We start from the raw sequence: 14,488 nt of genomic DNA, 5'->3' as shown, positions 1-14,488 counted from the left end.
ATGTTACTCACCACATAAAAAGTGTTGGTGAGAACTCCGCCATTTTTAGAATGATTAATATCCTTTCTGTATGTTCACAGTAGTTCATTAGGTTTGATTACGGAGTTATATTTACAATCATGAATTTATATTAAAAAAAATCCACCCAAAAAGAACTTTCGAACCTTGGCCCTGTTACCAATCAGCTAATTGGCGTCCCTACCGTCCAATCACGTGGTAAAAACGCGAGAGTCCACGCGTGGCGCCGGTTTCAGTCTCTGGCTCCAGGATGGAGGGCTTTCCGTCCACCTTCCCTCCGCCCTACAGCGTGGTGTGCACCCCCGCTGCAGGCCCAGCCCCGGGGGGCTTTTGCTGGGCTAAACGGGAGACGCGCTTCGTCACACCGCACGGCCTCAACTACCTGGAGCTTTGCAAGGCCATCCTGGCTCAAGCGGGGCCGCCCCCCGCCGCCCGAACCCGGGAGTGCGGCGTGCAGGTGAACGCCAAAGTGGACAAAACGGTGCAATGCTCCTTGGGGCCAAAGACGCTGCTCGGCCAGGGGGAAGTCGATCACCCGCAGCCCGCTGGGGAGGGCGAGAATGAGGAGGACGGATGCGGTCAGGCGCCCCGTACGCCTTTGGTGAGCCAGCGGTTCTTCACCCGGCCGGTGTCCATCTACTCGCCGGTGTTCGAGCGCCATTTTTCGGTGACTCGAGACGAGGGAGAGCCCGAAGAGGGGGAGGAGGACGGGAGCACCCATTTGGATGATGTCAACAAGTCCCCCGGTAGTCGTCCAAGCAGGGGATCCAATTTACAGGTGGGCTTTTATTACATTTTCGCCCATGAAGACATTTTATCTAAAATAAACAAATTAAAACAAAAAAGGCATCAAAACAAGTGTCATACCGGTTGGGTCAGTTTGATTTATTCATTGTGTTCTAATATAAAATAAAATAAAATACAGTAAAGTCTCGTTATATCGATATTCAAGGGAGTCCGAAAAAATATCGATATAACCGGGACTATCGATATATCCGACCCTGTTTGCACGTAATTTTCTCCGTGCGTGCATAGAAATAGTATCGATATATCCGATATCGATATAACGAGACTTTACTGTACTATCTATTTACAAACCCATTGGCTTACGAACTTTTCGGTTTACGAATGTTACATTTATGAAAATTTTACCTAGGGATACAAACTTTACCTTGGCATACGTACTTTTCGTACACGGCGCTGCCTTAATGAGTGATGTGTCGTTCGCGAACAAGCCCGTTCTTCTAACAACAAAATGGCAGCCGACTGTTTTTGCCCTCTATTCCCCGCCCCCAGTCTTCGGTTAAAGCCACGTGATTGGTCAAGAATGCAGCAGTGAGGGGGGGGGGGTGGTTTAAACATGAAAGAGACAGGCAGACGACAGTGAGAGTTTCAACTTTGATAGTTGAAAGGCAGAGTGTAGACTGCAAGGTTAAAATATCCCATCAATCAGGCTCCACAAACAACCCGCACAAGCCATCTGTACACTTGATGCAAAAAGCTATCAATGATGCATGTGTCTCTGTGTTATGTAGTTCCTGGAGCAGAGGTACGGCTTCTTTCACTGCAAAAAGTGTAACATCCGGTGGGAGAGTGCTTACGTGTGGTGCATCTCTGGAACCAACAAGGTTAGTTAAAAAGTCTACACACACACATGTACAAATGCAAGTGACATAATAAAAAAACACATTTGACTGGCAACCCATATTGGGCTCAAAATTGAATATGATTGATTAATTATCTCGTGAAAATATTTTTATTGTGACAATATCGCCGTAGGTCTACTACAAGCAGCTCTGCCGGAAGTGTCAGGTGGGTTTCAACCCTTACAAAGTGGAGTCCATCATTTGCAAGGTAGGAAGAGCTGCATTTCAAAATATATAGTTGAACTCATTTACTGCCAGAAGGATGTGTAAAAAAATGTGTCCACTCCAGTGCCAGGGTTTTTGTCATAGTCATTTAAATTCCTGGACCCACAGAATATTGAGTTTTAGGACTACATAAATATTCAATAAAGCATTAGAAACATTATCTTCTCTTCTTTCATTAGAAAAAAAAGTTAATTGCTAAGTTATATGGGTCAGGAGTTATCTGAGCTTGAAATGGGGGCGGCTGTACAAAATACAATACATATTGATTTATATAGCGCTTTAACAACAGCTAACACTGTAACAAAGCATTAACATGGACAAAAGTGAAATTTTTGCCCCCTTGCGGAAGGGAAAAACATTGCCTGAGGTCTGATCAGTGCTTTATCGCACCTCCCACAAGAAAACCCAAAACAAATTCGGGATCGCCGCTCCATGTCACACTTTTGTCACACCGATTCCCTAATACATTCAGGAATAATAATAATAAATTTAATTTATAAGCGCCTTTCAAAACTCTCAAGGTTACTTTACAGTCTCAGGATAAGGTTTTCTGTGGGTGAGCAGCGGCAGCCACACACGACAGCGCTCACTCTACCCGGGAGTAAGTCAAACAGATAGAAAGCTAGCTAGCTAGCTAGCTAATAGATAGTTAATAGCTAGCTAGCTAGAAAGCTAGCTTAATAGTTAATAGAAAGCCAGCCAGCCAGCTAGCTACCTAGATAGCTAGCTAGCCCGCTAATAAATAGCAAATAGTCAGATACTCACTCAGGAATGGCAGAGAATGAGTTAATTTGACTTTTTTGATTGACAGTTGAAAGCAGAAGAAATCTCAGATGACACATCTTCTCCATTGTCGCGTTTCAGGGCTGCTCCGAGACGTGCTGCAGCTGCGATAAGAAGCAGAGGCACATCAACATGACCAGGCCTCACCGCCAGGATCTGTGTTGCCGATGCCGAGGCATGAAGCTCTCCTGCGACGCCACCTATAGCTTCAAATATATTGTCTGATGCTGTAATCATCATGTCATTAGCACTCCATGCCTCCCTCCCCAGATATGTTTTTTTCTATAGAATAAATGAAGTGCATCTCAAGTGTGGACTCCCGTCTTACTTATTGGGTCAATTTGACCCTGGATATGTTTTGATGACCCATCAGAAGACGTGTCGTTCAGCATTTTTTTTTTTTGTTTTTGTGATATCGTTTGCCACTTTGTGTCGTTGTGGGTCATGTGGAACGGATCATTCTGCATTTTTGGCCACGACTTGCACCTTTACAGCAACACGAATATGCCAGCACTGTTTTTGATCGGGAGGAATGTCTGTGCCATTTGACTGTCATCGCGCCGATGCGTATGTGGAAATGTCGCGGCTTGGAATTGAAGCGGATTTACCTGGGACAATCTATTTCGGCAATGGATGCTACAGCTTCGTGTTTGCTTTCAACATTTAGCTTGTAGCAGATGTGCACATTCCACCACCACGTCCCTGATCCACTGATGAAAAGAATGATTTGATCTTTCATCTTGAACTACTTTATACAACAAAGAGCGTGCAGAAAGTGCTTAAGATTGAATGACTGTCTTTGTCATATATTTTTTGTTCTTTTGACTTCAAGATGGCGTGGCGAGAGTACTTGCCTTTCCAGCAGCCCCTGTATTGTTTTTCTACTTCTTCCTTTCCTTTCCTGCCATAACTTTGCTGCTGTGAAATGTAAATTTCTCTACCGTGATACTAATAAATGCTAATCCAATCCATTTTATAATAATACATTTCATTTATAAGCACCTTTCAAAACTCAAGGACACTTTACAGTCACAGGATATTTTTTTCCGCGGGTGAGCAGCGGCAGCAACATGTGCCAGCGTTCACTCAACCCGGAAGTAACGAAGTAAAAAAAAACTAAATAACAAATATGACAACACAAAGACACAGTCATTCATTCTTCAGCACTTTCTGTACCGTCTTTGTGACATGAAGCAGTTCTAGATGAAAGAGGAGAGATCAAAGCATCATTTTCAGCAGTGGATCAGGGACGTCAATTGTAGGTGTTTCTAAAGCCTTTTCGGAGACTTTCTGTCCCCAGCTCGCAATTCGAATAAGGCGTTATCGAAAATGTCATGTTTGTTTCCACTTTTACTTTAAACACCAAAATGGACAGAACTGAAAAGGACGTCACGTGAAAGGCTGTAAAAGTATTTACAAGTTGCACAAAAACAACTACAGTTACAATCTAAAAAGCTTTTTTTCCCCCTTTTCTATTAAAAATGTGCAATTTCTCATTCTTCGGCATGCACGCACCTTCACTCACACACACACACACACACACCAAGAAAACATACCCCTCCAGCCCCATTTGTGAGCTTTGAGCTCCTTCAGTAGCGCAGACGAATGTTAGCATCTTTCAGATTGATCATAATAAATATTTCAGACACTCCCTATAGTACGCATGCAGGTCACATGACTGATGGAGGGGGTGGGCGGGAAGTGATTAATAGTCGCCTACTTTTTGTCAGTGCTGAATGTCAGCACGCACTCGCATACTTACCTACTCTCTCATATACTCGCACACTTATTATTTTCTATATACAAACACACAAATTGCTACGGTTTTAACATCCAGGCGAAATACGGACTTGGGGGCGGGAAGTGGGTGGGGTGACAGTGCCAAGGTGCTACAGGGTCACGGAGGCGCCGTTAGCGGCGGCGGCGAAGAAGGATAGCTGACGTGTCTTTGATGTTTCAGTCATCTCGGTTCAAGTTATTCCAGCATTTGGCGTCTCGTAATAGTTCGTAACACTTCCTCCTTTGTAGGTCCGTTTAGTGCAATATGGGACAATCCGGGACGTATCCTAGATTGCCCTTGGAGGTCATGGTGTAGAAGAAGAAACGGGGATATATGGGTGACGAAGGCGTGATCGGGTGGGAGTTATTTGTGAATTGATTAGATTCCTTCGAGATCCGGTTTTAGGTCCATGTACTAGTACGCTATTTGTCCACGCTGGTAAGAAATTCAGCGTATTTTCAGGTAGATAAGGCGCACCTAAAAGCCTTGATTTTCTTCAAATGATAACCCTGCACCTTATACAGGCTTATACAGTATATATTATGTGGATGTGGAACTGTCGCGGCTTGGAATTGAAGCGGATTTATGTGCGACAGGAGATGTCAACGGCTGCTACAGCTACGTGTTTGCTTTCAACATTTAGCTTGTTGTAGACGTGCACATTCTACCATGACGTCCCTGATCCACTGCTGAAAAGGAAACTTTGAACCTCTCTTTCATCTAGAACTGCTTCATGTCACAAAGAGGGTACAGAAAGTGCACGATTGCTGTGGCGAGAGTGTGATGCTGGCTGGCTAGCCAAAATTGTCAGACGCGTTTCCGTTGCGGTGCCAGGCGTAGAATTAAAATGTTAAAAATAGGGTCTGGAGGTTGCGGTCGTAAGTACGGGTGGTCGTAAGTCGAGCTGGTCGTAAGTCAGATGTTACCTGTATTATATTTGGGAGTGCGCCTTATACGCCGGAAAATACGGGAGATGTTTTTTTTTCGTCTATTAGTTCCACTTTTGGCTGACTAGTACAACATTAAGCTGTAGGGGAATTCAGGTTTGGACGTCTGAAGGTTTGGCGTTCAAGAATCCCCCAGTTTTCAGGAGGGGGAGGGCGTTATGCCCCACTTTGCCCAGATAGCGAGATAACGGTGTGTCAAAGGTCACTAGGGAGCAGCAACAACCCCATGAGGATTCCTCACCCGAACCCTCAGGGAGCGGTGAAGTGGGAGTCCGAGACGCTGGGATGGGAGGGCGAGTGATGACACGGTATGAGTATGGGGGAGGCGGTCGGGGGAGGTGCTGGCGGCGAGGGACATCGGACGGGACGTTGTAGTAAGTTAGCGGATGTGGTTGCGCGGCTACAGTTGGGAGGACGTCCCGTTTGTTGCCGTGGGTAACCGGTGGTGGACGTCGTCCAAAGGAATCCAAATGTCGCCCAGAGAAATGAACAAGGGGAGGCGAGTCAAGAATCGGTTGGGGAAGGTAGTTGTCGTTCGGAGGCATACTGGAGGCGGCTCCTCGGTACGCCGCCTCGGGGTCCTCCCGGGGTGCTACTGTCAGAGGCTGGTCCCGGAGGCGCTGGAGTCGGGGAGGTAAGAGGTGACCACCCGGTAGCCCTGAGCGCGGCGGATCATGTCGCGAATCTCGCCGTTCAGCTCCAGTAGTTTGGAGCAGATCAAGCTCAGGTCTTGACGGGAGCCCACTAGGGCGATGGTACCCGTCTGGCCTAAAGTCTGGTGGCGGAAGTACACGTTGAGAAGAGTCTGGACCTCCTTCTCCGAGCCGCCGCCAAACACGGCGTGAGGCCATCGACGCCTGGAATGAATTCAGATTTCGGATGTTGTTTTTGTACAGTGTCCTCCATTACATTTTTCCTATACAGTGATACCTTGGCTTACGAACTTAATTGGTTACCAGACAGAGTGTGTAAGGCGAAAAGTGTGTATCCCAAAAAATAATTTCCCATAGGAAACCATTAAAATGAGAATAATCCGTTTCCAGGTCCCCATAAAACATAATTTTCTACTTTCTAATTTTCTAAGCCTACTCAAAATATATATTATTTTATATATAATAATTTTTTATGGTATTATAATTAAAGAAATAAACTGTACTATATAATAATAAAGTCGTTTTATTTACCTTTGTGATGGTCGTTGATGGCTTGATGGAATGGAGTGGCATTAAACACTTGATGAGGAACGTAGCTTTCTTCTTTCACCATCTTGAGGAATGATCCCTTGTAGGTGCTTTCTCCGCAATAATTTTACCTTGTTCCTCTTCACTTGTGTCATGTTTAGCTGGGTTGATAGCTTTTTGCATCAAGTGTACAGGTGGCTTGTCTTAACCTTGCAGTCTACACTCTGCCTTTGAACTACCATAGTTGAAACGAGTCCAAATGTTACTGTTTGCTATCCATTTTCTCACTCTCTCTCTGTCTGTAAGCCCCACCCCTCACTGCTGCGTTCTTGACCAATCACGTGGCTTTAACCGAAGACTGGGGGCGGGTAATAGAGGACAAAAACAGTCGGCTGCCATTTTGTTGTTAGGAGAACGGGCTCGTTCGCGAACGACACATCACTCATTGTGGCAGCTTTGTGTGTATCCCGAAAAATAGTTTGTGTGCCAAGGTAACATTTTCATCAATTTAACGTTCGTAAACCGAAAAGTTTGTAAGCCAAGGGATTCGTAAACCGAGCTATCACTGTACCTGCACTCTTGAATATAGCGGACGGCTTTGGTGAACTCGTGGTTCTTGAGACAGTCCAGTATGGCCTGGACTGCCGCCTCCGACGATGGGAAGCTCGGTACCACCATGGCGGCCATGTGGGAGGCGAGCGGGTGGACCGAGTGGGCCGAGTGTTCATGCTCCAGATCCCTGGCCACCGCCGCCTCCGCCGCTTGCAGGCTGCCGCGAAGGTCGCTCAGCTCCCGAGACATATTCAGCAGCTAAAAGAACAACGGTGGAAACATGATATATTTTTTTTAACTCATTCACTGCCAGACGATGTGCAAATATGTGTTCAAATCCTGCCCCTTCGTGGAAAGGAAAACATATTGCCAGAGGTCTGACCAGCGCTTTATAAGGTACCCTCCGCATGAAAAACCAAAACCCTGAACAAATTCGGGAAAGGCACTCAAGTCACGCTTTTATTCTGCAATGGCAGCGGCTGAGTTAATTTAATACAATACAATACAATACAATACAATACAATACATATTGATTTATACAGCGCTTTAACAACAGCTGCGGCTTATTTAAAGTAATATTTATAGTTTTTGGAAACTGACATAGGAACATGATTGATGTTCACTTCCTCTAGATGTCCTAAAAAATAGCTGTTCGAGTTTCTAGTCGTGGAAATGCTCACCTCGGGTACGGAGCTGATGGCGTGAACCTGACCGATAAGCGAGCAGTAGGACTGGAAGAGCAGCAGGAGCTGAAAGTGCAGCTTGTAAAGCCTCTGGCACAGCTCCAGTTGCTGTAAAAAAATGGAGAAAGAACATCAGTTCGTGGGCTTGACGGACACCACGGCCACGACGACATTGGCAGCGGCGGCATCAAGACGGGATTGCGACGTGCGTGCGTGCAGAATTAATTAGCATTTTGATTAGGAGGGAGCGAAGAGAAGAACTTACGGCCAGAGATTCCATTTGCTAGAGCGTGAGGGCGTGTTAGAGGAAGAAAATAGCATCAGTCAGACATGCCAATATAAACGACTAGCGTGTACTGTGCCAACTTTGTTGTTGAGCTCTTAACTCCTTCACTGCCAGCCATGTGCAAAATTGTGTCCACTCGAGTGCCAGGGTTTTTGTCATTGTCACTCAAATTCCAGGACACACAGAATTTTGAGTTTTAGGATGACATAAACATTCAATTCAGCGTAAGAAACCCTAGACTCTCTTCTTTTATCAGAATAAAAGAGTTAATTCCTAAGTTATATGGGTCTGAAGTTATCTGAGCTTGAAATGGGGGAGGCTATACAAAATACAAGACATATATATTGATTTATATAGCGCTTTAACAACAGCTGAAGCTGTAACAAAGCACTAACATGGACAAAAGGTAAATGCTGCCCCCTCGGGAAGGGAAAAACATTGCCAGAGGTCTGATCAGCGCTTTATCGGCAAAATAAAAAAAAGAACAAATTCAGGAATGGCAGCGAATGAGTTAATTTTAAAGACGCCATTCCTTCCTAATATTGAGTTTTAGGACTACATAAATATTCAATAGAATAGAATAGAATTATATTGGTCTAGAGTTATATGAGCTTGAAATGTGGGCGCCTGTCCAAAATACAATGCAATACATACATATTGGTTTATATAGCGCTTTAACTGAAGCTGGAACAAAGCGTTAAAATGAAAAAAAGGAAATGCTGCCCCCTTGTGGAAAGGAAAAAAAAACATTGCGAGAGGCCATGGCAAGCGCTTTATCAACACCCAAGAATGAAAAAAACAAAACCCGAACAAATTCGGCAATGGCGCTCTATGTCATATTTTCAATTAAATTTCAATTTTCAAAAATGTGAATGGCAGTGAATGAGTTAATAAAAGACATATTATGCATTTTTTTTTACAGTGACATCACAGTCAGGTTTATTTGTACGAGTTCATCCCTGCAGTGTTAGCGCTGATTAGCATTAGCTTCCGCCTAATAATAATAATAATAATAATAATAATATTTGGAAGGGATTATTTGAATTTATATGTCATGAATCACATCACGACATTTCTAATTTAATGATTACAAATTCCATGTGATAACAACAACAAAAATAGGTTTATAATTAATTATTGATCATTTGCTGAACAGATACACCTGAGAGGTCTTTAATGATGACAAATAAAATGCACAATATGTCTTATAAAGTCACCGAATGAAGCCAACAGGAAACAGGAACAGAAAGTAAACAAGTATGGGTTCCCTACTTTCTCCTCGGAGTCTCCGGGCTGGTAGGTGACCACGTTTTCACCGGGGCACCTGGGAAATGTGTCTTTACAGCTGCGCAGCCACTGAAGGACAAAGTAAACCACCGGGATTTGAATATTTACAGAACATTTAACCAACCTTCTTTTGACTTAACACTTTTCATTCTCTATACTTGCAGTTCAGGGAATCAAAAGCAGAATCAGAAAGCCTTTCATAGTCCCACCCACAATGGGGAACTTTGCAGTCCACAGCAGCAATTTTGAGTTTTGGGGAGTTCTTGGTACTTTTGGAGTTCTTGGTACTTTCTGGTCATAGTTCCCAGGATCTTCCTCTATCGTCTCATATTTACACTATACGCTAGATATGTTTCATGAGATGTTGCTTGACCTAAATAAGACTTCTTCTACTGGCTAGCTATTAAGCTGTCTATTAGCTATCTAGCTGGCTATCTAGCTTGCTATCTATTTGCTATCTATCTAGCTCGCTGGCTATTCAGCTCGCTATCTACAAAATTAGCTGTAGTTAGCTATCTACTGTATTAGCTATGTATTAGCTAGCTAGCTAGCTTTCGATCTATTTGAGTTACTTGCGAGTTGAGTGAACGCTGGCGCGTGTGGCTGCCGCTGCTCACCCACAGAAAAACTGATCCTGTTACTGTAAAGTGACCTTGAGAGTTTTGAAAGACGCTTAGAAAGCAAATGTATTATTATTGTTATTATTATTATTATTATTACTATTAAAGGTTTGAAATTAGTTAGGATCTGTACCTGCTTAAGGAGTTTCTGGATCTATAATAATAATAATAATAATAATAATAATAATAATACATTTGATTTCTAAGCGCCTTTCAAAACTCTTAAGGTCACTTTACAGTCACAGGATTCTTCTGTGGGTGAGCAGCGGCAGCCATACGTGCCAGCGTTCACTCAACCCGGAAGTAACTCAAATAGATAGAAAGATAGCTAGCTAGCTAATAGATAGCTAATAACTAGCTAGCTAGATAGCTAGACAGCCAGCTAGATAGATATTATAGCCAATAGATAGCTAGCTAGATAGCCGGCCAGGGAGCTGGATTGCAAATAGATACCAAATAGCTAGCTAGCGAGATAACTAGCTAAAGAGCTGGATAGCGAGATAAATAAATCAGGAATTTTTGAAAAAAATTGTAGGCTTTTTGGTTCCGGAAAACATGGTACATTTTCGTTTTTAGAGCATAGAGCGATTTTCCTGTATTTAATTTGTTCATTTAATTTTTTTTCCGGCAATTTTTGGCCACAACATTCATCATAGGTATGAGATCATTTTTTGGGGGACCCTTAGGACATTTCAACAGAAGTTCCCAAAGGCCAAACACAATGCTACTCCCTAAAGTTCCTTGCGATGTTTACCGTGACAGCCGCATCCTCTCTTGTGTTATAGGTGTCTAGGTATTCCTGTAGCTCCAAAGCACTGAATTTCATTTTCTCCAGAAGACCGTAAGACATGATCTAAAAAAAAAAAAATGCAGAGGTAAAGCCAAAGTCCACTACCGGAGCCGATTGGGTCACTCGCTCGCATTGAACTCACGGTGTCGGCATCGATGTATATGGTTGGGCAGTCGGAGCAGGTGGTCAACATTTGGGAGGACTTGAGGAACTTTGAACCAATCCCCCTCAAGCCCTCGCCTAGATAGGAGGCCGCATCGGTGGTCAAGGTGCAGAATTTTCCTTGAAGGTTCTGAAAACAAGAGGTGAGGTGAAACTCAAATGGCGACAAAGCAAATGGCGGAAGATATATATACATATATTTTTTTTCTCGAATACAGTGATACCTCGGTTTACAAATCCCTTGGCTGACGAACTTTTCGCTTTACGAACGTTAAATTTATGAACATTTTACCTTGGCATACGAACTATTTTTCGGGATACACACGGAGCTGCCACAATGAGTAATGTGTCTTTCGCGAACGAGCCCGTTCTCCTCAAAGAAAATGGCAGCCGGCTTGTTTTGGTGCTCTATTCCCCGCCCCCAGTCGTCGGTTAAAGCCACGTGATTGGTCAAAAACGCAGCAGTGAGGGGGTGGGCTTAACAGACAGACAGAGAGAGATTGAAGCCATTCTCCCAAAAAGAAAATGGCTGCCGATATTTTTTTTTGTCCTCTATTCCCTGCCCCCAGTCTTTGGTTCAAGCTACGTGATTGGTCAAGAACGCAGCAGTGAGGGGAGGTGGTTTAAACATTAAAGAGAGGCAGAGGACAGAGAGAGAGTGACAAAATGAATAAAAAACTGTGAAATTTGGTTTCAACTTTGATAGTTCAAAGGCAGAGTGTAGACTGCAAGGTTAAAATTTATTATACACATGTATTATACATAAAATAAGGTGTATTATGTGTAGTTTTAAGGCTTAGAAAATTAGAAAGTAGAAAAAGTGTGTTTTATGGGGACATGGGAATGGATTATTCTCATTTTAATGGTTTCCTATGGGAAATTATTTTTTGGGATACACACTTTTCACCTTACACACTATGTCTGGGAACCAATTAAGTTCGTAAGCCAAGGTATCACTGTAGTACCAAATTTGAGCCTCAGGAAAATCCTGAGGAACATTCCAGAAGCCTCACCCTGAAGAGTGACGAGAAGACCTGGAAGGTGTAGACGGCGCACGAGCCGTCCGAGTCGGTCACCAATTGGTTGACGTGACAACGCCATGCCTCCTCGGCATCGTCGCACACCGCCGGTTGGAACGCGGCCAAGATGGCGGAGAAAAACGGAGATGGCGGTGGAGGGAAACCCAAGTCCTCCAGGTCATCCACATCGTCACGTAATCTGTTGCCGTGGTGAGATTTAATACTACTTGTGTTATACATATATTTTTTTTTTGTTCCCAGATTTTTTTTTATAAAAGGCATCAAATGAATTTAAACGCTAACAAAACACAGCAAACTAAAGAATGTCAACAAATGTAGTTTAACTCATTCACTGCCATTCACAAATTTACTCAAGAATTTAACATATGACGTCGAGTGAATTTTGTCAGGTTTTGTTTTTTTCATGCTTGGGCGCCGATAAAGCGATGGCCATGGCCTCTGGCAATGTTTTTTTCTGTTCCACAAGGGGGCATATTTCCTTTTTTTTCATGTTAGCACTTTGTAACAGCTTCAGCTGTTGCTAAAGCGCTATATAAACCAATACATGTATATATTGCATTGTATTTTGGACAGATACCCTCATTTCAAGGTCATATAACTCCAAACCTGTAAAACTTAGGAATTAACTCTTTTTTTTTCTGATGAAAGAAGAAAGTCTAAGTTTCTTACGCAGAATTGAATGTTTATGTAGTCCTAAAACTCAATAATTATGTGGGTCCTGGAATTTGAGTGACAATGACAAAAACCCTGGCACTGGAGTGGACACATTTTTGCACATGTCTGGCAATGAATGCGTTAATCTTGAAACCTCATCCTCACCTGGGTAGACTGTTAGGATCGAGAAAGTCCAACGGAGGTTGGCCATAGTCATGCCGACGTGCCAGATGTGGCGTTCGGATTTGCGCAGGGCCCGGCAGCTCCAGGGTGAAACTCTCGCCGCAGTCCGAGCCAGCTGCAAGCTCATTGGTGCTTAGAGACAAGTCATCGTCCTGACCTTGAGTGTCCTCGTCGTCGCCACAACCCCTCGCCTGCCCATCACGACAAACGCACCATTAGTGTATACAAAGAAACTTAAGTTACGCTGTGACGGTAGTTCTCAGGCCATGTTAAAAAAATAAAAATAAATAAAATTAATGCGTTTGCGCGGATTCTTACGTGTAGGCCGCTGAGGTGGTCACGCAACAGCGCCCCCTGGCCCGGGGTGGTGGCACCAAAGGACTGCGGGTCAGCAGACGTGTCATAAGACGTGGAGAGAGAATCCGTGTGGTTGGTATCATCCGATGGGGATGGATTTGTCTGGAAGGGAAAACACCGGACGGGTATTAGTCAAATGAAGGCAGTTGGTTTTAGATTGAAAAAACATTTAAAATGGGTCAGTTAGTGGTAGATGATGAAAAATAATAATAATAATAATAATCATAATAATAATAATCTTGTAACATTGCAGCACCCAGCAGATTTGGTTGATTAATTAATTACTTAATTCATTACTTAATTAACTCTGCTGAATATTCAGTCCGTACGTGACGTCACTAAAGGAACACCCCACACCGAAAAAAAAGACACATTGTAGCAGTCCTTCCATCACGTCAATGTATTTTGCTGAATTGTTTGGTCTGAAAACCTTGTGTTGCACCCAAAAGCCGCCAGAAGAGGGTGTCCAACTCCATATAAGGAATTTATCAGCCTGTGGTAACGGAGGTGGCCACAGGAGGTCGCCATTTTGTGCCTCTTTTTTGGTCATCCGTTTCTCCCCAATGGTGCCTCAAAATGGCATGGAATACTTTCTTTAATCGATTGCAAACATGTATGCTTTCCTCTTCAGAACTATTTGAATCATATTCATAACTGGAGGTGTAACAAGAAAGCATATTATCCGAATCTGAAGCCATTGTTTTGATTCTCCAGAAATGCAAGACGTCTTGGCGTGACGTCACGAACTGGGGGCGGGACTTTCTGAAAATGCCCAATTCGCAGCTCAATTTTTTTTGCAGATTTTGGACACTTGAAGTCATTTTTATTGGTGTTTTGCATTTGAATAAAAATATCATACTGCGTGTTTTGGGTATTTTAGATGCTATAAAACGTTTTTCTGATGTCAGTTAAAAAACAAAAAAGTGATGTCGGTTGTACTTTAAATGTTTGAGATTATGGTAATGAGTCCATACACACCAGTTGGGAATGTGACAGGCTCTGGCTGGTGGACGACTCCTCTTCCTCAGAGGACTCCTCCGAATCATGAGGGTCTTCGTGTCCCAAACTGGGCGTACTGCCTGAGTGCTGACTCTCTTCCAGGAGGTCACCTAGTTCGGTGCTGTCCAGGGATCGTCGTCGCACACCCCAGTTAAAGTTGTCCATTGTCTCGCCCTGGAGGGAACGTATATAAAAACAGCAGCAGGGAGAGGGAGTGGGGGGGGGGGGATATAGAGCGGTGATGGCGGTGAATTTTTTTCAATGTGTTATGTCAATGTGCGCCGGATGAAAAGCG

At 43.6% G+C, this 14,488-nt stretch overlaps 2 protein-coding genes across 3 annotated transcripts in view; one reads left to right on the top strand and one right to left on the bottom strand.

The window, feature by feature from the left end:
- The first annotated feature begins 227 nt into the window (after positions 1 to 227).
- zar1l (zygote arrest 1-like) lies at positions 228 to 4,222 on the top strand. Its single transcript, XM_089017629.1, has 4 exons — positions 228 to 796; positions 1,554 to 1,646; positions 1,798 to 1,872; positions 2,754 to 4,222. The coding sequence occupies exons 1-4, from the start codon at positions 269 to 271 to the stop codon at positions 2,895 to 2,897; spliced, it is 840 nt and encodes a 279-aa protein (XP_088873755.1). The 5' UTR covers positions 228 to 268; the 3' UTR covers positions 2,898 to 4,222.
- Positions 4,005 to 14,488, bottom strand: part of fryb (FRY microtubule binding protein b) — a 44,634-nt gene continuing 34,150 nt past the window's right edge. For both annotated transcript variants that reach the window (XM_089017624.1, XM_089017626.1), the window contains exons 54-64: positions 14,173 to 14,367; positions 13,156 to 13,296; positions 12,820 to 13,028; positions 11,974 to 12,178; positions 10,941 to 11,090; positions 10,763 to 10,861; positions 9,374 to 9,457; positions 8,081 to 8,098; positions 7,813 to 7,923; positions 7,152 to 7,390; positions 4,005 to 6,256 (exon numbers count right to left, since the gene is read on the bottom strand). In XM_089017624.1, coding sequence (XP_088873750.1) covers positions 5,998 to 6,256; positions 7,152 to 7,390; positions 7,813 to 7,923; positions 8,081 to 8,098; positions 9,374 to 9,457; positions 10,763 to 10,861; positions 10,941 to 11,090; positions 11,974 to 12,178; positions 12,820 to 13,028; positions 13,156 to 13,296; positions 14,173 to 14,367 — 1,710 coding nt within the window. In that variant the 3' untranslated portion in view covers positions 4,005 to 5,997. The remainder of the gene's footprint in view (positions 6,257 to 7,151; positions 7,391 to 7,812; positions 7,924 to 8,080; positions 8,099 to 9,373; positions 9,458 to 10,762; positions 10,862 to 10,940; positions 11,091 to 11,973; positions 12,179 to 12,819; positions 13,029 to 13,155; positions 13,297 to 14,172; positions 14,368 to 14,488) is intronic.

This window comes from Hippocampus bargibanti, linkage group LG16 (genome assembly GCF_051943395.1).
Source record: "Hippocampus bargibanti isolate YZ-2025 linkage group LG16, ASM5194339v1, whole genome shotgun sequence".
Taxonomy (NCBI): Eukaryota; Metazoa; Chordata; class Actinopteri; order Syngnathiformes; family Syngnathidae; genus Hippocampus; species Hippocampus bargibanti.
Note: the sequence above shows the minus strand (reverse complement) of the source record. Positions and strands in the feature narration are given on the sequence as shown.